This window comes from Leptonotus elevatus, chromosome 14, assembly GCF_054856555.1.
Source record: "Leptonotus elevatus isolate MCC_2025b chromosome 14, RoL_Lele_1.0, whole genome shotgun sequence".
NCBI classification, from domain to species: domain Eukaryota; kingdom Metazoa; phylum Chordata; class Actinopteri; order Syngnathiformes; family Syngnathidae; genus Leptonotus; species Leptonotus elevatus.
This window is the reverse complement of record NC_141252.1, coordinates 5533786-5556997: the sequence shown is the minus strand read 5'-3', so window position 1 is coordinate 5556997 and position 23212 is coordinate 5533786. Positions and strand designations below refer to the sequence as shown.

Here is a 23212-nt window from a genome sequence, read left to right as displayed (position 1 = left end):
TGTGTGTGTGGGGGGGGGCTGCGGTGGTGAAAATTAATAGACTCTCTCTCACACACACACACACACACACCCACACACACACACACACACACACACACACACACACACACATGGAGTGGATCTTTCCAGAAGGTTGAACTCTCTTCCAAGTGTGATTCCTTCATTTCCTCTTTTCTGTCCTTCCTTTCTTCCTTTCTTTCTTTTTTCCTTCCTTCCTTCCTTCCTCCGCTTTCCGACCCAACGGAGATATTTGGCAATGGCGGCGAAAGTCTTTGTTTCGTAACGTCCGCATTAGGGTCACACGACCTCCTGTCGTCACCCGCAATTCCAAAGCAAATCCAAGACGAACGCGGTCAACTCGGGTCGGACGTTGAAGTCGAGCCGGAAGCTTCCAGAAGGCGGCGCCAGCTGCGTGAGGAAGACGGCGATGATGAAGGTAGCGCCGGTGCGCGTTCTGAAGCCTCGCGATCGTTAAGAGCGTTGCGGGCCAGCAAGACGCGTTGCCGTGGCAACCGGCTCGGCAAACGCCGCCAGACTTTCATCTTGGCGGCAACGAGACGACAAGACCAAGAAGGTCTTTGATCCGCTGGAAGCCGAGTAGCGTGGAAGGACGACAAAATGGCGGGCCAGGTGAAGGCGATGACTTGGCGAGAAACGGCGGAAGAGAGCGCCACAGGAAAGGAAACAGGAAGTGGGCAGCAAACACCTTTTGGTTTTGTTGGAGGCGTCGCGACTTTGAGCAATGCCTGGAAGGCACACTCGTGCGCACACACGCCTCCTCCCCGTCCTCTTCCATCATCTTCCTCATGTTCCTTGTCTTCCTCGTCCGTGAAGAATTTGTTGTCTTCTTCCAGCTCGGCCGGCGTTAATTCGACTCTCCGTGCTTTTCTCACGATGTCGTTTGCGAGCGAGGCGTCACGCCGACCATTTTGATGTTGTTTAGAGAACCGAACCCTCGCCTAACACGAACACGCGCGCACGCACACACACGCTCTGAATTCTGCATCGTCTCGGCTGTTGTTTGACAAGCAGGCCAGCAGCAAATATGCTAAACTGCAGCCGCTCAGGCGGGGGACCAAACCCACAACCTGCGTGTGTGTGCGTGCGCGTGTGTGTGTAAAGAGAGTGAGCAATCTCATTTTCTTGCCATTGTTTAATATTTATTGGAAAAATGTAAAGAAAATGTAAAAGAAGTGCTCCTTGGTAAGTTGGCAGGATTTGCATAAATTGTTTGCAGGGGCGCACGCACACGCACACACGCACGCGCACACACACAGGTGGCGTAAACACAAACGCACACTATCACTCACTCACATGACCAAAAGTGTCATTGGTGTACACACACGCACACCGTGTCACATAGTTACATGCGCTCTCACACATTTCCTCTCACGCTATTCACACGAGTGCTGACCCAGGACCGGCACTCTCGACTGCGTGTGTGCGTGTCATCTTGATGACAAAAGGTCCAATTAGTGTCGGTCAAACCAACGTTGTTGTCAGCAGGCCATGAAGTTGTGCTGCGGAAGACAAATTCTGGCAGATTTGCGGATGTTTTCTTTCCCTAGCGGCGTTTTGCGTGCTGACTCACCGCTTTTGCTTTTTGCCGGTTCCAGTTTTGCCGCGACCGACCAATCGGACGACGGCAAATGTGAGGATGAATTTGAACTGGGATCGCTTCGCAAAGAAAAGTCCCAGTGCTAATCAACGCTAATGCTAATATAACCAAAGCTAATCATTGGGCCGGCACGACGCGGCAACACAAACGCTGAAATCGGATTGGATCAATCTGAAATTTAATTCAATTGGCAAATTTGCTGTTATGTTGTCATATTGATATGATTTTTGTTTGATATTATTGTAACTACTGTTTGTCTTTGTTGTCTTTGTGGACGGGACACTCTTGGAAAAGAGATTTAGTTTTTTTATCTCAATGAAAGCAAATGAAATGAAATGAATGAATGCAAAAAATGAGAAAAAAATGAATGAAACAAATATGGATCAACATATTGCACGAGCAGTTAGCGCGAGCGCGCAGGTCGTTTCCTGACAAATCAGCCAGCAGCTGAGGAAGCAAGTTTTGATTGGAATGAAAGTTGGTGTACTCGTTTGTAATGATGGCGAAATACTAAACGTCAAATTTGAGGTCCATCGAAGGAGGCGTTCGGGAGTGACGGGGGACATTTTGGCCAAAAGGGGGCGTGGTCCCCTTCCTTGGAACGCTTCTGTCTCCGGAACGAGCTTCTCAAAACGCGCTTTGTTGGAAAGGAAATTCAGGAAATCATTTAGAAAATGGGGGCATTCTTGAGTAACTTGACCTTTTGACCTATGAATTAACCTTCAAATAGGCCTTGCGGTTCCCTACCCTCAGATATTCAGGATCGACGTGTATACACGGATACTTTGACTCCTAATGGCCGCTAACAAAAAAACATTTTGTTGTTTTCGGGACCATGTGAAAGATTTCCTTCATGAAAAACGGTCGCGTCATCCACAGGATCAGAATTTCAAGTTTGTAAAATCTGCACCAACCTTGTAAACGATTGCAGGATTGGAATCCTTTTCTTGTGAATTTTGACCCAGTCGTTCGGAAAGGTTCCACGGCAGGTGTCCACGCCCCTTTTATCCCCAAATGTCCAAATTGGGCAGACCGCGGCTCCCAAATTTCTGCTCCGATTGACCTCAAATGTAAGTTTCAGGTTGGACCGTCGGTGCCAACAAGTACGGCAAGTTTCGTTCCGATCAAAACCCGCTCGGTCCTGACCCGCAGCATTCAAACATGTAGCGTTTCGTGCCGCCACAGCAGGTTGATTGCCGCTGTTTTGCATCCGCAGAGTTTGTGTTGGGATGTGCGAGCTCGGCGCCGCGGCGTCCGCTGGGTGCTGAAACTGTGCCAGAAGCTCCTCCGGCAGAACCAGGTGAGTTCCTTCAAGTAAGACGCGGACTCGCTGCGTCCAGACGGGAAGCGTGTTCGTCCATGTTTGATTGAAGCGTCCGTCCGTCCTGTTTGTCTGACTCCAGCCGGGCCCCGCGGCAGAGGCGGGCCCAGAGGCGGAGCAGCACCGCGAGGCCCTGCAGCTGCTGTCCATCAACCTGGAGCGGAGGTGGGAGGCCGTCGTCATGCAGGCGCTGCACTGGCAGAACAGACTCAAGAGGGAGCTGGGAGAGCGCACGGTACACGCAACACGCGCGCCGCCGCCGCCGCGGGATCGTTGAGACACTCGTTTGTTGCCGCACGTCCTTGCCATCGCTCAGTGATATTTTATTGAGTGAATGCTGCAAGCACATGTCATTCCTTTTTTTTGATTGTGGGAATGCTGGAAGCCCACAAATGTTATTGTGATTTTTAGTCTCCGCACTTTCTTGCCGTTCAAATTTGCTTAAAAAATTCCCGCCTTCCGGGATATTGATCACCTGATTCCACATGACTTGGCACAATTTAACGTTAAACATCAACTTTTCCTTCCCTTCATTTTTGATGGGACTGACTTGCCCCGCCCACTTCCTTACTTCCAACTGATCATCATTATCGGCTCTCTCATCTTGCTCATGGGCGCACTTGGTCAATTGCATTGTCCAGCAACCAGGAAGCCGCGAGTTTGAATCCCACCTCCAACTGTACATTGCAAATATATCCACGGCGATTATGCTAAGGGCTGCACGTGAATACCAACGGATCGTCCTCGTTCCGCTTTTCCATCGAAATGAGCGGAGGTTCTTTCAGGTAACACTTTTCCGTATCAATTCGATTCAACTTGCTTCCCAAAAATTCACGCCTCCCGGGTTCAAGTGTTCTTTTTATTTATTTATCTTTCAACTGCAATTCATACTTTGTCATTTTCACATCATTTATCTTTCAATGTACTTGATAAACTTCCAGCTATTAGCATTTAGCTTTCAGCATTCCCCTGCAATCGAGTTTATTATTATTTTCATTCTGCTGACTTTTTGGTCCGCTTTCAACTCCCGCAGACAACATCCGTGGTTCGTATCCAGGTTGGAGCCCAAGTTCCGTTTCATATAATTTATCATTATATTCATGTCATTTCACATTATTATTATTATTATTGTTATTGTTATAAAGCACTCCACATTCATTGAAACGTTAGCATTTAGCTTTCAGCATTCACAAGCAATTTCTTTAGAAATTGCACATATACTTTTATTAGTAGTAATAGTGTTTTTATTTGTATTTACATTGGTAGTAGTAGTAGTCATTTTGTATATTTTTTTTACATTCAGTACTTTTTGAAACGTACTCATGATTTATGAAGTCTGGCGTCCTTGTAAATTACAATCGCTTTTAAAAGGGCAAGAAGCTTTCAGATGAACAAAACCTCGTTCCAACACGGCAACGCGTGTGTGTGCGCGCGCGTCCACGCACGCACTCACGCACACTCGCAGGGATGACAAATATGGGCGTCGGGACGCCGTGACCTCGCCGCCCAGCGAGGAGTCATTTGACTTCCTGTGCGGAGGCAAGAAAAACAACGACGATGGCGCTTTAGCTTATAAATGAACGCGACTGCTCGCCGATCAACTCAATGCCTTTTGCTACAGTGTGTGCGTGCGTGCGTGCGTGCGTCCGCCATTTGTATGATCACAACTGCCGACACTTCCGTCCATCAAAGTGAAACATGACTATGTGGCACGTGAGATGGCATCGTTGGTCTGAAATGGATTTCATCCCCCCCCCCCCCACAAAAACCTGAGGAAAAAGTAATCTGATTAGCGATTACTCCGTTAAAAGTAGCTTGTGACTTAATAATGAAATGATGACCTGATTTTACAAGTTACATTTGATGCTAGCAGTGTTCCCGCAGTCATTTTGAAAAGTAATCCGATTATTTAACAGCCCTTTAAAAAGTCAGCGATGACTTGATTTTTTTGTGTGTGCGGACGGCAAGCTACATTTTTAAGTTCCCCTTCGATAGTGTCGGTCCGAGTTACCTTGAAAAGTATCCTGCAGACGTTCACATGCCGCAGCAACAATACCTTGAAAAGTAATCCGGTTACCATTTTTTTACCTTTTGTACAAAATTCAGGGCAACATTTTGAGGGGAAATAATCGTAGAAACTGGAACCAATTGAAAAGTTGGCCATCGGAAAACGGAGCTTGCGCTGTTTGAACGACTGCGCGTATCTTTCCTTACACTGACTCATTGACTGGCAACCATTTTGAATGAAGCAACCCTTTTCGCTTTGCAATGCCCACAAAATGTTGTGTTCTATTGCTATTAAAACACGGAACCCACCAAAACCCACTTTCATCAGAAAAAAAGTATATTTCTATCCGTTTCCATTTTGCAGCAATTAGCGTTAGCATGTAGCTTAATTTCATCATTATTCACGAATCTGTTGAAAACACTGGCAAAAAGAGATCGATGCAACGTGGTTGATCTCTTATACTCTGCCGCCACCTGCTGGCCATTTTTCTAATAACGGCCATTACTTGAACCCTTCTGCCTTCTGCATGCTCTTGCATAAAAAATATGACTTTGGGAGCGTGGCAATATTTGAAAATAGAACTTACTTAACTGTTTTTGGGGAGCAAATGAGTTACGTGCACCACCCGGCGACCACTCACATGTGCGCTTTACACGTGAACAGCATCACGTCGGCGTGATTCATGCGTGTTGTTGGAGCCTTTGCCGATGCCGACCTCCCTCAAGGTTTTGACATGCGGCGTGGGCGCCCGATGAAGACGATGAATAACGACGGCGAGCTCGCCGGGCCGCCGGCAGCGTCCGACTGGCGCTAAGCTAACAAATGGGACCGGTCAGTGGAAAGCGAATGGAAAAGCCTCCAAAGAGAAGCGTCCTCCTCGTCCGCAATCTCAGCTCCGTTTCTCACCTCCTCCAATGACGTCTGTGGCGGTTTCTCCTCCTCCTCGCCACTTCTCCTCGTGCTCCTCTTTCCTGCTCGCCATCAAGCAACTGGTCGCCTCCTTCTCATTTCATCATCATTTTCCTCCTCAACCGCTCCTCGTCCTCTTCCTCGCACTCGTCTTGAGCTCCTCCCTTTCATCACGTCTTTGTTAGCTCCTCATGACCTCATCCTCCTTTTCTCATCTTCCTCTCATACCGCCTCATCTTCTCTCCTTTCACACCTGCTATTTCCTTTTTTCTTCCCCCATTACTTTGACATGCATCTACTTCCAAGCGATTCGTGTCATTCCAACGTCAACATATTCCAAAACGTCTTGCGGCCAATGATTTTTCTCATTCCAAATATTGCCAATTTCTCTCAAATTCAACATTTTCATTCCGACATTCAACGCAACAGATTCATTCGATTCACCATTTTTTAACTTGGAAAAGAAGAAAAATCCCATTGACCACAAATGTAACATTTGCCACGCCCCAAAATCCATTCATTCTCGACGGCACATTCCACATAACGTGTTCATGCTTCTTGTTTTGAAATTCAGCACATTTCGTCCGACGTGGTAACCGTTCTCAATATGCCGAAAGCGTCCACGTCTCAACTCATTCCAATCATTCCACATCATTGAATATCGTTCTGTCTATTTTTCTTTTTTCTTCAGGAATGCTTTTATATACTTTCTCGTTCCGTCGCGGTCCTCTCATCTTCTCATCTTCTCGTCTCCACCTCGTCCTCTTCCTCCTCATCTCATTAGTTCCTCATCCTCCTCTTTCTCATCTCACCTTTGACCCCAGTTGGGATTTCCGCCCCCCCCCGCCGTGTCCTCGTCTTCCTCTCCTCTGTCAAGCAAGATGAGAAATCATAGTGACGCACGCACGAAGAAGAAGACGCTTGTCGCTCATCATGAAATTACCCACAATGCTTAGCTCAAACTCCAGAGGACGGACGGACGTCAAATCAGTCACAAGTAAATAATACAGAAGACGCTTTTTTTGGGTGGGAAGTTTGATTGGATGAAGTGGCGGGAAGCCCCGCCCCTTCGCGGCCATGCGTCGGCCTTATCCGAAACACACAAATCTATTACGCACACGCACACGGCCAATGAGTTTATGAGCTTAATAGGCTATGAATGACTAATATGCAGCACACGCACACACACATTCGTATTAACGAGATGAGGATCAATTTGTATAATTACGTCTGCACAAGTGAACAATTCCGGCGTCTAAGCACATTTTGCCAGCGCCGCCGCCGCCGCCGCCGCCGCCGCCGCCTTCGGAAGGTTTTTGTTTGCGTGTTGACGTCCACTGTGAATTATTCATGGCTTTGCTCGACGGCGGAATCTTCCGACTTTCTTTCGTCTTCTTCTTCCTTTCAGAAAAATATCATAAGTCATTCTCATCTTCCAATTGTATTGTTCGAAGTTCACCGAATTACGATCGATAAACCGATCGTTTGAAGAAATAACTTTGACACATTTTACATGTGAAGCGTATTTAAAAGGTATTGATTTCAATCGTTGTCATGTTCTAATGGTGATTTTATAGTTAACTTCATTATACGTAATTACTTATCCAATTGTTTTATCATCTTTAAAAAATGTTGCATGCATTCATTTTTCATTATTTATTTGTACAATTTATTTTTGATGCAAGTATAATCAACTCATTAGCGAGATACATTTTTAAAATGCATGTATAGAATATTTAAATTCTTACTTGCAATTGTCTTATTTCTACTTTAATTGCATTGAAGCAAACAATTATTTTATGGAAATAAATGTAAAAAACAACAACAAAGCAAAACTAAATCGTATTATGTGAAATAAATGGTTCTGACATTTTTATTACAATAATAAAAATATATATATATAAAAAATATAAATGATTTAATTATGATTAAATGACTACATTCTTTCAAACAATACTTTTTTTTTGCATTGATGGATGGATGAATGGATAAATATTCAAATGTCAAATTGTACACAAAACTGTGATAGTCAAATGTCCTTCAACAAAAAAATGTTTTCAGTGTTAGTCACAAGTTTGTGGTAAAATGAGTGAATTATTATAATTTTTTGTCTGGTCTGCAGGTTCCAGGGAACTTTCTGGAAGCAGGCCTGTTGGACCCGCACCAGGCGATCCCCGTCCAAACTTCCCTGGCCTCTTTGGCTCCAGATGACTCTTGGGAATGGGACGAGACCGACATGACCATCGCAGAAGCTCCAGAAGTTCCAGAACCCGACCTGACGCACAACCTTCCCTGCTCCTGCTCCGAGACCAGTATGCCTTCAGGGAACGTCCCCCCTCCTCAGATGAGTTCTCAGACGCTTCCGCCTGTCTACCAGGTGTACAGCCTTCACACGGTGGAGTTGGACGCAACTTCAGAGCGTCCTCACGTGACCTTTAAGGCAGCCATGAGGAAGCAGCACATGTTCCACAAGAGCCTGAGCAAGGACTCCACTTTCTCTTCCATGGAGTCCCTCCCGGACCTCCTGGGTGGGCTGATGCCAGGCCAGCGAGCTGGGCAGGGGAGACTTCAGAGGGAAGGGGGCAGGGAAGGGGGCAGGGAAGGGGGCAGGGAAGGGGGCAGGGACAGCGGCCGCTCATCCGGCAGCCGTCACTCCGGAAGCGAAAGTGGAATTGTTAGCGACGCAGGAGATATTGAGATGATGTGCCGTGGAATACTCAACGACGAGGATGGGGGCGCGGACGCCGCCACTGTGATGCTGCACAAAGAGGACCAAAGAGGAGACGGAATCCAAAGAACTACTGAAGAAGAAGAGTTGCTGTTGAGCCTCAAGAAAGGAGGTAGTGAGGAGATATTGATGAAGGATCAGGATCACCTTGACCAAAGCGTATCCAAGTGTCCTCTGAGCCGCGGTTTGGATGAACTCGCTGGGCTCCGACACCCAGGCTCTAGTCCCGTCTTATCGCCGGGGTCTTCTCTGGAGTCCCTTCTGTCGCTGGGTTGTGAACTGTTCCCCTCCAAAGAGCACCTCCATCGCAGCGCCTCCCTGGAGAGCGGCCTGGCCGTTTGTCACAGCCTGGACGGCGACATCAGCGCCAGCCTGGGGGAGCTGGACCTGTGCCAGACAAGCGACGAGGACCACATTGGTCCAGAAGGCCACAGGGTTGGTGGGGGAGCGCAAGGAGAGTTGTCTTCCGGGGAGCTGAGCGGGAGAACTCTGGATCTCCTGAAACGTCTGGAGAACATTCAGAGTCCTCTGGCCACCAAGATGACTCGCAGCGTTTCGGACATGACGCTTCGCAGCAGGTTTCCTCTTCACCGACAGCTGGTCGCCTCCCCTTCGCTGGGCGGCCGGCGCTCGCGACGTTCCCGCGAGGCTCTACCGTCACTCATCAATGAGAACTCTGCGTCGCTCACCGAGTTGAGCAGCGGCGATGAGTCGTCTATGGGTTCCGAAGAACTCACCATGCTCCCCAACCACCGGAACCTGCTTCTGGAACAGACCTCGGCGGGGACCGGCAAGCAGACTTCCTACAGGAGGTGCTGTAGAAGGAGCGGCCACCGAGAGGAGGCGGACGCCGTTAGCTTGAGCATGGTGGTCAACGTCTCCTGCACGTCCGCCTGCACCGACGACGAAGACGACAGCGACCTCCTCTCCTCCTCCACCCTCACTCTCACCGAGGAGGAGATGGGAGTCCAGGAGGAGGAGGAGAGGCTGACGCCTGCCTCATCTGGGAACGAGGAAGAGGATCGGGACGACGAGGCCGCCATGGAGGAGTCCTACATGCTGGGCTTGGACGACCTGAAGAAGGAGCTGCAGGCTTGGCTGCGGCCACCTCGCGCCTCAAAGACGGAAGCTGGACTATGGGATGAACTTCAGTGTGGGACCAACCTTGAGCAAGGACACCTACTGAACTCTGCCAAGCAAGACCAGGAGCTGCACCAAGATGAGGAGAACCGGAGGAACGCCGCAAGGAGCTTCATCAGCCAGTTTGTGGATGACATGGAGAACGGGAACGTGGAGCAGAGCAGCCTGAAAGGCAACGAAGACGACGACAAACTCCTGCAAGAGGAGTCCGGTGTGTTCACCAAGAGAGGAGAAGCTCTCAAGATGAGAGGAGATCCTCTCTCCATGAGAGGAGTAGCTCTCCCCAATAGAGGAGAACTTCTCAGGAACTCCCTCACATTCCCCAAAGCAGAAAAGGATGCCGCCCTGTTTCCTTTGTCACCGTCCAGCGAGTTCCTGCCGGCCACTGGCGCCTCCTCCTTAGTGGGGCAGCTTAAGGGGGAGTTACCCTGCCAGAGCGCCTCCCCTTCCCGCCACCGGAAGGCCATCACCATCCAGGAGAAGTTTAAGTTCTCCTCGCTGGTGACGGAGGAGAGCAGGAGCAAAGTCCAGGACAAACATTCCTGCCTGCCGACCAAAAAGTGGAAGAGCTCTCTTGGTTCCTCTTGCTGCCAGCACTCGCTGCCTTCGTGCTCCGCGCCCACCGCGCTCACCTCCCCCTCCTCCCCCTCCTCCCCCTCCTCCCCCTCCTCGCCTCAGGCCAAGGAGGCCGTGCACGACTTTGTCATGGAAATCCTGGACTTGACTTCAGAGGCCCGCCGGAGCAAAGAGGTTCTGGGACAGGAGCCGACGCAGAGCATCAGGAAGTCCGACGGCGCGTTGCGCCCCGCCTCATTCCAGCAAATCAGAGAAAAGGTAACATACACGCACACACATTCTACAACTCTTTAATAATATTATATATACATTAATGAAAAGTTCATTCTACAGTATTGACATGCAAATGTTCATTAATTTAAACATGACAAATAGAAAATCCATTGAAAAAAATCAGGCCGAGGAAAGTGCCAATATGGATAATACCAGGTATCGATATCGGTTTTATTTTATTTTTTATTTCAAGGTATCGGTCCTCACAACATTTTATGATTAAGAGTCTGACCGTTAAGAATGTATTTATTTATTTAAATGACATATAAAGTTACATGGAAAATACTAATTCCATTCAAAATATTTTGATAACTAATACAGCGATGTCTTGAACCTACTTTTAGCTATTTGCTACGTTCTATTTTAAATATGGTCCCAAAAATGTATTTGATGTGTTTTTTTTATACAGAAGGCTTTGAAGTTGCCTCTGAACTGAAGACAGTGCTTAAAGCAATGGTAGTTATTACAAGAAGGGCCAGCAGGTGGCATAAGAGTACACGAGATCCACCAGGGCCATGTTGCAAAAAAACTATTTTCCCACTGCTTCAATCAGATTTGTGAATAATGATGCAACTTAGTTCTATTCTAATGCAAATTGTTTCAAAACGGAAACCAAAGAAATGTATTTGTTTGCTGACGAAAGAAGAGACTCAAAATCTTTCTTTTGGTAGCTTCCATATTCTGTGGGTTCTTGCAAAATCAGTAAAAATCCAGTCAGGAACGAAGGAAGGGGGTTGCTTCAGTCTCAATGGCTGCCAGCCAATGAGTTCATAAAAATGTCCGTTTGCGGTGTCAGGACGCCATTCCGCAGAGTGGCAGAAGGTGCAAGTGCATCTTTGCTCGGTCGCACTTGACGATCTTTTCAATTAGCGGCGGCAAAGTTTTGCTTTTCTGTTTGTTTGAAGGGCAAACGCAACGCGGCAGACATTCAATGCGGGCGCTAATTGAATCCGTCGCTTGGCGGATCGCGCCTTTATTTCAACGCGTCACTACGACGGCCATTACGTGACCTTTGTGTCCTTTGTGCTCGCTGCAGGTGACGCAACATTCCCATCAGCCTTTGCATCTGCGCAACGGCGACTTCTACGCCTACTTGTCGCTCTCGTCTCACGACAGCGACTGCGGCGAAGTCACTCAGCGCGCCGAGGACCAGAGCGCCGCGCCCGCGCCTTACCTCATCCCCACCTGCGCCGCTGCCCCCGCGCCGGGCCCGGTCACCCCTTCTCAAAGGCGTCACCGCTGCCACGACGCAGATGCCGACGCTCTGGACTTGGAGTCGCGTGACGGCGCCCCTGCGAGCCCCGCCCCCTCGCTGCCACCCAGTCCGGACGTCCGTGACGAGGAGACGCTCTTCCCCGCCTGCACGGAGGAGGTGTACCTGGGCCCGCCGCTCTGCTACAGCATGCCGCCCACCAAGAAAACACTCCAGTTCTCCAAACTGACTGAGGCTCGTCCCCGAGACCCCGAGGAGATCCAGAGGGTCATGTCCGCTGTCCGGGAACCTCCATACAGTCAAGTCCACCAAGGCTCGCCACCCGTTGAGAAGACATCAAAGATCTCTCAACTTGAGGGCCCAAAACCCCTGCAGGGTTTCTACCTGGTGGCGAAACCACCCGAAAAGATCCAGAGTGCGGTCTCGGCCGTACCGGAGCTTTCTCACGGTTCCTTCTCAGTCAGCGGCAAGGTCCATCAACTCGACTGCACTATGCCGCCGGCCCAGAACAAACCAAAGATCTCTGTGCTTGAGTCCCCACAGCCCCTTCAGGGCTCCCTCCCAGCAGAGAAGACGCCTGAGGATGTCCAGAGGCTCGTCTCGGCTGTCCTAGAACCTCCTGAAATCACCTTCCCCGTCGAGGGCGAGATCCAGCAGGGCTTGCTACTCTGCCGCAGCAAGATCTCCAAGACGGGGGGTCCAAGTTGCTTCCCCCAGGAGAAGGCGGATTTCCGAGAGCCCGAGGAGGTCCAGAGGGTCACGTCCGCTGTTTTGGAAACACCGTACAGTCAAATCTATCAAGGTTTGCCCCCCGTTGACAAGACACCAAAGATCTCTCAACTTGAGGGCCCAAAACCCCTGCAGGGTTTCTGCCTGGAGGAGAAAGCACCCGAAGAAATCCAGAGTGTGGTCTTGGCTGTCCCGGAGCCTCCTGACATCACCTCCTCCATCCAGGGCGAGATCCAGCAGGGCTCGCTACTCTGCCCCAGCAAGATCTCCAAGACGGGGGGTCCAAGGTGCTTCCCCCAGGAGAAGGCGGATCTCCGAGACCCCGAGGAGGTCAAGCGTGCCGTCCCAGCTGCCCCAGAGCCTCCTTACAGCTCCTTCTCCGTCCTCAGCGAGGCTTCGGGGGAAGCGAGGCGGGGGGAGGCCCGGCGCCTCGGGGCCCGCCATGTGTCAGGGTGGCGGGAGGAGGCGCGTAGTAATGAGGCTCCTTCTTATCTTAATCCCCGGGCGCGTGTCGCCCCGATAGACTCCTCGCCGGCCCAATGTTTGGCAGATACTAAAACGCTTCAATCCAATATTGGCGGCGTAATGACCAAGATAAGTGTCAGCGGCTCGCCGACAAATCCCTCAAAAGAGCCGCCCGCCTCCGCCACGCGTATTAATCCCAAAATTAACTGCAGGCCGATCAAAGAGGCTGATAGGGCGGCGGCGGCGGCGGCGGCGGCGGTGGCGGCGGCGGCGGGGAGGCGGGGGGCGGCCGCCGCCAAGCCGCCTGAAGCCAGGGCGGCGCTGGGACGCAGGCGACAGGAAGCCAAGACAAGCGCGCTGCTGACGGCCAAGAAGAAGCAGGTTGGTGCTTAATCCTCACAAATCTTGGCCACGCCGACACTCGCACCCGCCGTCGGAACCCGATGTGATTAGCGTGCCACACCCTATCGGTGGCGTCGCGCCTGCCCGTGACGTCCGCGCTTACGAAGCCAAATGCGCCGGTCACGTCTTCACTTTGGTTTGCTTCCTTTTTAGCTGTTTACAAATCACAAGAAGAAAAACAGTTGGAATGATAATAAGAACACGTTCGCAGTCAAAACTGACAATATTTGTCACATCTCAGTAAATTCATTTGATAATATTTGTTTTTTTCCATTCTTTGACATGTATTTTCATTTGATCTCATTTGATCTATTATTTTAACTATAATCTTAACGTATCCCGCTTTTATATTCTTAGCTTTATTTATGTTTTTACAGTTTCAGTCCAAACATTTTGTTATTGAAATCTTTCCACGCCAACCGGATCATTTCCAGCCAATCCCGCGGCGATGTCATCGGTAGGCAACCCCGATACCTTCTGGTACCGGCGCCCGATCTCCTCCCGTCCCCTTCACACCTTCTTTCTTTCCAAAACTTCCGTTAAGCCGCAATCTACATTCGCCAAACAAAATTGCCATCAATGATTATAAAAAGCGTGTGCGAGGTCAGCCATATTGATTCCGATGAGTCGTAGTACATTTTTCAATCTTCTGGCTGCTCATGTCCATTTTCGGAATAATAATGATTCAATGAAATGACGTTCATGATGGGACGTGTTGAAATTTGACAAAATGCGGCTCATGATGTTTATCGTAATGTGCAAACATATCGAAACGTCTCGGGAATGTTTTTGTTCCTGACAAAGCAACCGAACAGGAGGTTTTTTTTTCCGAATGCATTTCGTTGTACGCAGAATTTTGCCGTCCCCGCCTGATGCCGTCTTCTCAATAGGACTTTTATTCAGCTCTATTTCAAAGATGTGCCCCCCCCTATCCCCCCCTCCCCCCAAGGCCTCCCCGAGGTGTTAATGCAAGGTGGGATTTGCAGACGTCTCACTTTCAGGTCCAGGGAACAACATCAGCATAATTACTATCAGTCGCATTTGATTAGGATTCATCAGCCTTGAATTAGCACGTTTGGGCTCCTTTTTTTTCCCTTCGCTCACTTTTCTATTTCCTCATGCAAATCAGCACGCCGTCTTGCAAGCGCCGTGCTTTAGCCACTTTTAGCACTTTGGACTCTTTGTCTGCTTGCGCGCGGCGCCGCATAGCAATGAGCCGGCCTTGAGGCGGCACGTCGCGCCGCTTGGCCGGCGTTTTCTCAACACATGGAAAGACAAAAAGTCCTCCAACGATAGCGGCGATATTTGGCAAAACACGAGCAAGTGTTCCGTATTGAAGTTGAGCGACCTCTGCTGGCCGCGTTAAATAGCGAAAAAATACAAACCTGAAACTCAAAGTGGGATCATCTGGTCACAAGACGAACGTTCATCTTACCGAGCTGACTGGTCGCGAATGAGCTTCGTGTGATTTTCTGTTTTTGGGCCGTCACGGACTCAAGGTTGCGGTCAGGAAGACGTTCCGTGAGGTTCGACAGTAAACGTCTTTACGTGCTTGAGGTTCGGAAAAGGCGCCGCGACGTTGTCGGTTGTTACAAAACAGCACCAAGAAAACAATTAGTCAACAATTCAACACTCAAACCATCATTGGCCCAATTGCTCAGTCCCATAAGCCGGAGGGGCTAGGTTCGAGTCTCGCTTTGGGATTTCTGCACTATTTTACATGGCCATTGGAGGTCGCTCAACTAAAATACGCAACACTTGGTCGTAATTTGGCACCTTTTCAAAACGATCGACGTGGTTGTCATTCACGGAAACAAACTCGCTGAGCGTTCGGCGCAACCCAAAAATCTTTGTGGGCTGCGTTCAGGAGATCAGAAATCAACGGACGCGCGTTCGACCTCCGGCAGGCACTTTTTCCGTTTTCGCTTAAAATGTGTAAAAAAATGTATCCTTTCATTGGACAACAAAGAAAGATGTCTGAATTGTTTATTCTTTGTCTTTTGGGTAGCAGGTGAGCGCTGCCAATCAAGCCGCCAAGGCCGCACAGGGGCGGAGCCAAGTCTTGCTTCGGCCAATCAGAGTAGGTCACAAATTGGAATCATCCACCGCCGTTGCCTTCGTTAGGTCGCCAGTCACATGTAGACAAACGATGGACTGGTCGCCACAATTTCTTGGTTGCCATGACACTTTTATTATGTGATCTTTTGACAAAAAGAATATAAATGTGAGCGTGTGTGCGCGCGCGCGCTTGTGGCTGGCCTATGGGTGCCTCCAGGGCTCAGCAAACCTCAGTGCTCCCAAACGACACACATGCACGCAGGCGAGCACGCACACCCCTCAGGGCAGGGCACGCGAGTCGTGTAGACGCTCTGACAGCTCAACAGCTGCAGGTTGTTGTTTCAACACGCACGCACGCACGCACACGCGCACGCAGGAGGACAAAATACACACGCGTGCACACGTGATCTCAGCGGTGCATAAATCTGGTGCTGACCCCCGTCGGGTGTCCCGGTCTAGCCCACCTGTTCACGCACACGCACACACGCGGACTCAATTAAAGCAATCGTGAATGCGGCTCGTGATGTGCTCCGTGACCCAGACAGCAGAAGGTCCGCAAGCGCGCGCGCGCGCGTGCGTGTGCGCACACTCGGGTTTCATCATCCACTGAAGCTCGAAAGTTTCATACTCACAAAAGAGCAGAAACAACACGCACGCACGCGCGCGCACACACACAAAACAGCGAGGATGTTAGCTCCACTCGCTCTCGTTTTGAGTTTCGCGAAAAGGTTTGATTTTGTGCTTCCTCAACTTCAATTGCTTTTCCTTCAATTGACGTCGGAATGAATGCAAACCACGTTGGAGTCAAGCGAGCGCTTTTCATTTGCTGCAATTCTTGTCTTGTGCCGTCCAGAGCCGACCCACACCGATGGTCCATCTGTGACGGCTGCGCGTCCTCGTCTCGCCACGTGGGACTGACAAATGTCTCGCCACGACGAGTGCCGTGCGTGCGTGCGTGCGTGCGTGCGTGCGTGCGTGCGTGCGTGCGACTGATCAACGACAAATATATGAAAGCAGATGAAGAGCAGAAGAAGAAGACGAAGAAGAGGAGAAGGAAGTGGAACGAAAAGGTTTGACGAGAAGATCCCAGCATCAACGTGTCGTCCAACCGGCACCGGGACAAACAAAATGGCCGCAGGCATGCCCAAACACACACTGTTGTGCACGCTCGCACAAGCGCTTCATTCATCTTTACACACGCAATCACACACATTTATATACACGCAAACACAACTCACATACATACACATTCAAACATGCACAGATTACGCACACACACACACACACACACGTGTACACGTACACGTGTACATGGACGCGTACAAACACACACGTTAACGCACACACGCATTGACAAGAACGTGCGACGGCTGCGAGCGTTAATGAGAGATGAAAATTGAGCGTGAAAAGTGACAAAGGAGGATGCAAGGCTGGCAAAGCGGCCATCTTGCGTGTGGCGGCGTGTGGCGGCGGCCATGTTGCGTGGGTCGGGTTTTGCTGTTTTCCAGTTTTGCTTAAAACGCAAATAGCGTTTGAGTCGATTTGTGCCTTGCTTACCTTTTTAGCCGCCGTGATGATGATGATGATGATGATGATGAAGGTGAGGATGTGGAGGCTGACCTCGTGTACATTTGTAAAGGTGGAATGCTGCTTGTGCGTGTGCGTTGCTTCGTGTGTCCTGACTGCATGTTCACTTGACGAGATCATAAAACTCCCGTCAGCTGAAAAATAAACGTGTTTTTGTTCTGACTCGATGGATTTGACGCGCGACAGGATGTCGCCATTGATAAAAGATGTCAAAGGAAAAAGAAGCTGATGTTGTTGTCAAAGCGTCTTGTAGCATCTTATCGCGCGAGAGGCATGCTTGGCGACACCAATTATTAATAAACATTCAGAATGATCATGGCTTGTCCGTTGTCTTTTTTCCGACACACATGCTAGGCTTGCTATGCTAGCGGTCAAAGGTTGTTTTTAGCCGTTCATGATTACGCTCAACTAACGTAACAGTAAAAAAGAAAAGCAATTAGAATAATGATTGTGCTTCTGCTGTTATTGCTCCACCCTCTTTGCTGTGCTAGGCTAAGCTAACAATCAATAAACCTTTTTTTTGCCATGATAAGGAAATCTTTGCTAGTCTTACTGAATTGATCATTTTCCCACCAAGTCATCAGGTGAGGCCAGGCTAATTATTTATTTGATTACTTATTTGCGACGACATTATGAGAATAATGAAGTCGCTTTGAACATTTTTCAGTAATTCACTTTTGTGTCGCTTCATCATGGTAGCATCATGCCAGGCTAGGCTATGCTAAGCTAATGACTTGTATTTAAGATTCATTTCATTTGCATTTTTGTATCAATCATCAGGGAACATCATGCTAGGCTTCGCTAATGCTAACAGTCCTTCGGCTGTCCTGAGCATGATCTCAGTTTAGCTAGTGTAGGCTAATAATTCTTGTAAAAAAAAAATTGGCTAGGCTAGGCTAGGCTAGGCTAGGCTAACTGCTAAATGTGTTTAGAGAGATCACATCACCAAATTTCTTTCCTCAATGTTGTCAGTCTACAAACTGATCAGCTTTCATTTTTACACTCTAAAGAAGGAAAAGTTTGTTAAAAGTAAGCGCGCGTGTGTAAAAGTGAGAAAGTCGGCTCCAATTCCGATGAAAATGCAGCAAGATCTTGTCTACCCGGTAACAAGTCAACAGAGTGTTTACGTTTCACTTGATTCTAATTATCGGAGTAATCAATTCTCATTTTACAGCCATTTTTTTTGCCCTGCCCTCAATCACGTCCACTTTCCCGCCTCCTGGCGCCATGATTGAAGTGCAGACGCTTTGGAGTAAAAACGTGTTTCCCTTCCTTGCCACAAGGTCACCGCCGCCGCGATGATGATGATGATGATGATGATGGAAATCATAAATACGATAGAAATGATCATAAAAAGATGAAGATGTGTTTTTATAGGATCTTAATGTTGTTGTGATTGAAGCAGCGACCAAAAGTGATCGGTGCGCTCCCTCTCAGGAATGATTCGTCAAAGGTGACAAGAAGACAATCACGCCATCGTCATGCATATTTTCACATTGGTGTGTGCGTGTTTTCTTTTCTTTGCTACCACGTAAATGTCGTTTCGTTGCGTAAAGATTGTCTTTGTGTTTTCTGCGCTGGTCACGAAAGATACCGTGCAGATGCAGTTGTGCCGTCTTTGGTTTCAAACAGGAAGTAAGGCAGAATGTAGGCGGAGTCTGCCCTCCATTTCCTGCTTGGCCCTTGTCTTTTTCTTGAATATCTTCCTGCGTGACTTAGTCCAACTTTCCCTTCAACGTTGTGGACGTCCAATGAACATGTTCCCCATACACGTAAGCCTTCCCACACACTGTTAGCATTTAGCTTTAGTACTCTCGTACAGTATGCTAGCCACATGTTGCTAATTCACTTTGTTAGGCTTGTTGACAGTTTGTGTATCCCAAATGTTTGCTTATTAGCGTTAGCCTAATTTGGTTATATCTGCTCATGTTTGCTAATAGAAGCTACTTGCTCATGTTTCGTAAGGTCCATTTGTGTGAACTGTTTCCTGCGGCTTGGTTGTGTGAGCTAATGTTTGCCACGAAGGACGGACGGACAGAAGAAAGACAGGAAGGCAGGCCGATGGAAGACTTGTGGATAGATGGACAGACAGAAAAATGGATGAATCTTGTCTCAGATATGCTCATGTTAGCGCTCAGCAAGCTAGCTGGCGGTTTACCAATGTCAATTTTTCCTCATTGAAGCTTCTTAGCTAACGGAATGACATTTTGCTTTTGCTCAGTCGTTCCATCAGCGCTCAAGTGTTTCGTTGCAGACTGCTGGGCGGCGCGATGGACAAGTGGACTTCATCCTGGCCGGCAGCACTCCAACAACCCCGAGACTCAGCTGGTCACACAAGGTCAGAGTTCACATTCTTAGCGCGTGTGTTTTGAGCACTACAAGGGAAGCGCGTCGTTCATGTTGTTGTGGCGTCGGAATCAAACGGCGTCCCGGCGCGTCGCTGCGTGTGCGCCCAATGAAAATGTGGCGCGTCATGTGACCTTTTGCCAATATTGAGAGCGGACTCCGCCATCGAATGTGATCCAGCAGTCAGTTTGAAGAAGAAGAAGAAGAAGACCAGGAAGTGAGTGCGCCGCCCGATGACGTCGCACGACTTTGCTTTTGATCGACGCTTAATTGCAATTATATTCGCTCTTGAATTAATTCCCAAAAGATTTCTGTCGTCCCGCCAAACATTCTTTGACTTTCCCGTCCGACTTCGCTCTGTGACGACAAACGTGCGTGAGGTCGTATCCAATCGAATGGTGCGACATTTCCGGTCTGCCGGCGTTTCCATCGGCAACATTTCCTTTTCCCAAATCCGCACCCTCCAAGCGCAAAACCTTCCTTTTGCCAATTTGGGGCCTTTTTCGAATTCCTGCCGTTTCTTTTTCAAATTGGAATCCAAATTGGGTGGTTGGAAAGGCAACGTTCGATCACGCAAAGGCAACGTTGAGCGATGAAATCCGTTGCTGACTTTCATTAGTTGCGGGCCGAGTTCTTTAGCGGTGACGCTCGGCCATTGTCTGGTCCTCGAACGCATCGCCGGGGCTGCCATTAATTGCGCGCGCGGCGATTGAATGTTGATGGCGGCCGTCTGCAGACATTTGGAAAACAATTTGATGCAAAGACGGCGAGCGCCGAAAGGCCACCGAAAACCCAAAGTGAAGATGACGGCGCCGTCCCAGCGACGCCATCAATCATCATGTCTGTGTGTGTGAGACAAAGACACAAGTTGATGTCTATTATCAATCACTTGCATATTGAGGTATGCGACGGAGATAACTGCTTGTGTGTGCGTGTAACTTAGCGAGTGCGTGTGTGTGCGTGACTGGTTTGGACTGCTTGTGTTTCCTTCATATGCCTTCGTGTTATTGTGCGTGCGTGCGTGCGCGTGCGTGACAGTGACAAAGACACAAGTCGATGTGTACGATCAATCATTTGCATGTGGAGGTGTGCCGCTACGATAGCAGCGTGTGTGCGCGCAGGCGTGGGCGTCACCCAGCGGCGTGCGTAATTCCCGCGAGCAGTTCATTCATCACCGGCGGCGGCGGAGTTTCCGCTTTGATTACGGCGGCGGGGGCCTGGCTCTCAACTTTGACCCTCGGCCGGCCGGCCAACCGACCTCATCCATCAAATATGAACGCGCGTCGACTTTTGCCGTCCGCCGCTTGATTCGATTTGACGCTCGTCGCGCTCTCCCCCGTCGTCACGGTAACGCGGCCGGACATCTTCATCGTCCGCTCGGAGACGTCGACGTCGTCGTCCGAGCAGAAATGTCGCCGTTGGAAAATGCGTGCTGTGTTTGAGCGCATGTGGTGACTTGTGGGACTCGTACCAAAGTTGCAACGGAATCCTTCTGGTCCTTGAATGCAACGCCACCTTTTGTGTGTGTGTTCTATGTTAGGATTCCTGTTTTGCGAGCTGCAACTTCCTCATTTTTCATCCCATTTCCATCTTTCCAATGTTGACATATGTCAAATATTCATGTTCCGTGGGCTGGTGTTTTTCTCCTTCCAAATATTCACCGTTTTTTTTCCCAAAATGTGCAAATGTTCCGTTCCAAATTGCCCGTGTGTCGCCTTTGGCGCATTTTCACATTCCGGGCTTTGAATTGAAATCAGTCCGCTCATTCTGGAGCTGTCAAAATTCATTGATTAATCGGCAAGTAATCCATGAACAAAATAATCGGCAACTATTCCTAATCATGGTTTGGAGCCATTTTTTTTCTTTAAATGGTCCAAATCTTGATTTTGAAGATTTATTTTTGTGGTCCTTCGTGAAAGAAGACAGATTGTCTTTAAAATACGACATTTGCAAACATCTGTTTTGACCCAACCGGTAACATAGCACAACATCAATCAATCCCTTTAAAAAAAATTTTTTTTAAAGTCCCGCTATGAATGTGAAGTCAATATATTTGAAAAAGGTTTGAAGGTATTTTCCCGCAGTCCAAAATGTTGGTGTCAAGTCTTCCTCGTCGAAACCTTTTGAAAGAAGACAAAAGCTTTGAATTGAATCCGCACGTGAACCGACATCACTGTCGCGCGCGCGCGCACGCACGCGCTCGTCAACATTCCTCCACACGAGCGCGAGCCCGTCAGCGTATCATCGCCCCGCAGAGCTCGCGCGTCCGCGTCCACGCGCGCGCCTCGCAGCTGCCAGTCGGACCGGCGGCCACTCGGCGGGGAGGATGGCCGGACGCGAGCTGCTTCTGTCGGCGTGTGAGGACGAGACATGCCGGCCGGACCGCCAGACTCGCACGCGCGCAACAACAAGTGGCAATAATAACAAGAAGAAAAAGAGCATTTGCACCCGGGCGGACATTTCAAGTTTCTGCACTCAATAGGACACTTTTTGCTTTTTTGTCTTCCCTCGACATCGCTTGTTTGTTTTTTTCTCCTTCGTTTTCGGACCGAACATGACCCGGACCGCCAGAGCTCCCTCAGAAGGTTAAAGAAGAAGAAAAGCAAGAAGCTTGCGTTCCAAGCCGGCACCATGATCAGGATCTTCCCGGACTTCAGCGTGCAGGTGACGGCGTCGGCTGGCGGAGGCGGAGGCGGGATGGTGAGCGCAGCGCCGGTGGGGCGCATGCCGGTGCCGGGAGCGACCAGCGGAAGCCAGCAGAGCGTGCAGGGACTCCCGGGCTACCAGCAAAGGTACCTGCATGCGGGATGACGGGATGACGGGATGACGGGATGACGGGCGACCTGTTGGCTCCGACGCGACAAAAGTCACTTTGGACGCATTTTGGTCTTCAAACAAGAATTGCGGCGCCGCTCTAATTATTATTATTATTTTTAAATGATATCGGGGTTCGAGTCAAGGCTGCGTGAGCGGCGTGACTTTGGGTTTGTTCGGATTGTGCCTTTTGGCAGCGAAGGAATCTGTTGAGTTGTGCTCCAACAAGTCCAAAGATTTTCACCTCAACGTCCATCCACTCATCCGTCCATCTCCCTTTCGCTGCTTGACTCTTGACGCCTTTGGTGTGAATGATTGCTGCGCGATCCCGCACAGTGGGTTGTTTTGCTTTTTGTTTTTCTTCTAATCATCACACTCTGTGGGGTGGCTGATGCGCACGCACGCCCACACGCACGCACGCACGCACATCCGCGTTGAGGTATTCCCGAGACAAGTGGCTCTCTGATGAAGTTGAAGAGCCCCGGGGACGGGAGGGGGACATCCATAGGGGGCGGAGTCCTCCGGTGGGCGCTGTCGTTATTTAAATGTGACCGACGAGACGATCTGGGGCGGATTTGCGGGAAGGTGGCGGGACAGCCACAGCGGCGGCAACTGAAACCACCAAGGCGGGCGAACTGTCTTCTTCCTGCATGTGGTCCCCTCAAACCTGCATCTGCTATGACAGATGTTTCATACAGTTGTCTCTCTTTCTCTCTCTCTCTCTCTTTTAAACCCGTTACTCCTGATTAGCTCCGGGTTGTTCCAGAGAGCAAGATTCGAATGTTCCATGTTGCGTTTATGATTTTACGGCATTTCCAGCACGCAGGTTGCCGGAGTCGTTGATTTTGTGAGTCATTTGAAAGATGGATGATGTTTGGACGGCGCAACGGAGAAGCAGATGTCGGCGAAAAGTGGACATGACAAAAAAACAACAATGTCGTCCCGCGCCGATGGTCGATCAAACGTCGACGTCGAATTCATCTTGAAAAGCAAAACGTATCCCAACACGCCTTGCGTCCATTCAG

At 49.4% G+C, this 23212-nt stretch overlaps 2 protein-coding genes across 13 annotated transcripts in view; both read left to right on the top strand.

Annotated features, from left to right (window-relative positions):
- akap6 (A kinase (PRKA) anchor protein 6) overlaps nt 1-17343 on the top strand; it is a 58922-nt gene extending 41579 nt beyond the window's left edge. For 7 of the 8 annotated variants that reach the window (XM_086095088.1, XM_086095089.1, XM_086095087.1 and 4 more), the window contains 6 exons: nt 2835-2918; nt 3022-3174; nt 7979-10558; nt 11610-13361; nt 15391-15462; nt 16294-17343. In XM_086095088.1, the coding sequence (XP_085951214.1) occupies nt 2835-2918; nt 3022-3174; nt 7979-10558; nt 11610-13361; nt 15391-15462; nt 16294-16323 (4671 nt within the window). In that variant the 3' untranslated portion in view covers nt 16324-17343. The remainder of the gene's footprint in view (nt 1-2834; nt 2919-3021; nt 3175-7978; nt 10559-11609; nt 13362-15390; nt 15463-16293) is intronic. The other variant, XM_086095090.1, reaches the window with a different exon arrangement.
- A 215-nt stretch (nt 17344-17558) lies between these two features.
- The window catches only part of npas3 (neuronal PAS domain protein 3), an 84154-nt gene continuing 78500 nt past the window's right edge, over nt 17559-23212 (top strand). Inside the window, exons 1-3 of one of the 5 annotated variants that reach the window (XM_086095026.1) lie at nt 17559-17611; nt 19282-19365; nt 21945-22165. In XM_086095026.1, coding sequence (XP_085951152.1) covers nt 22005-22165 — 161 coding nt within the window. In that variant the 5' untranslated portion in view covers nt 17559-17611; nt 19282-19365; nt 21945-22004. Of the gene's footprint in view, nt 17612-18659; nt 18800-19281; nt 19366-21944; nt 22166-23212 lie in introns of those variants that run through there. The other 4 variants (XM_086095025.1, XM_086095028.1, XM_086095031.1 and 1 more) reach the window with 4 other exon arrangements.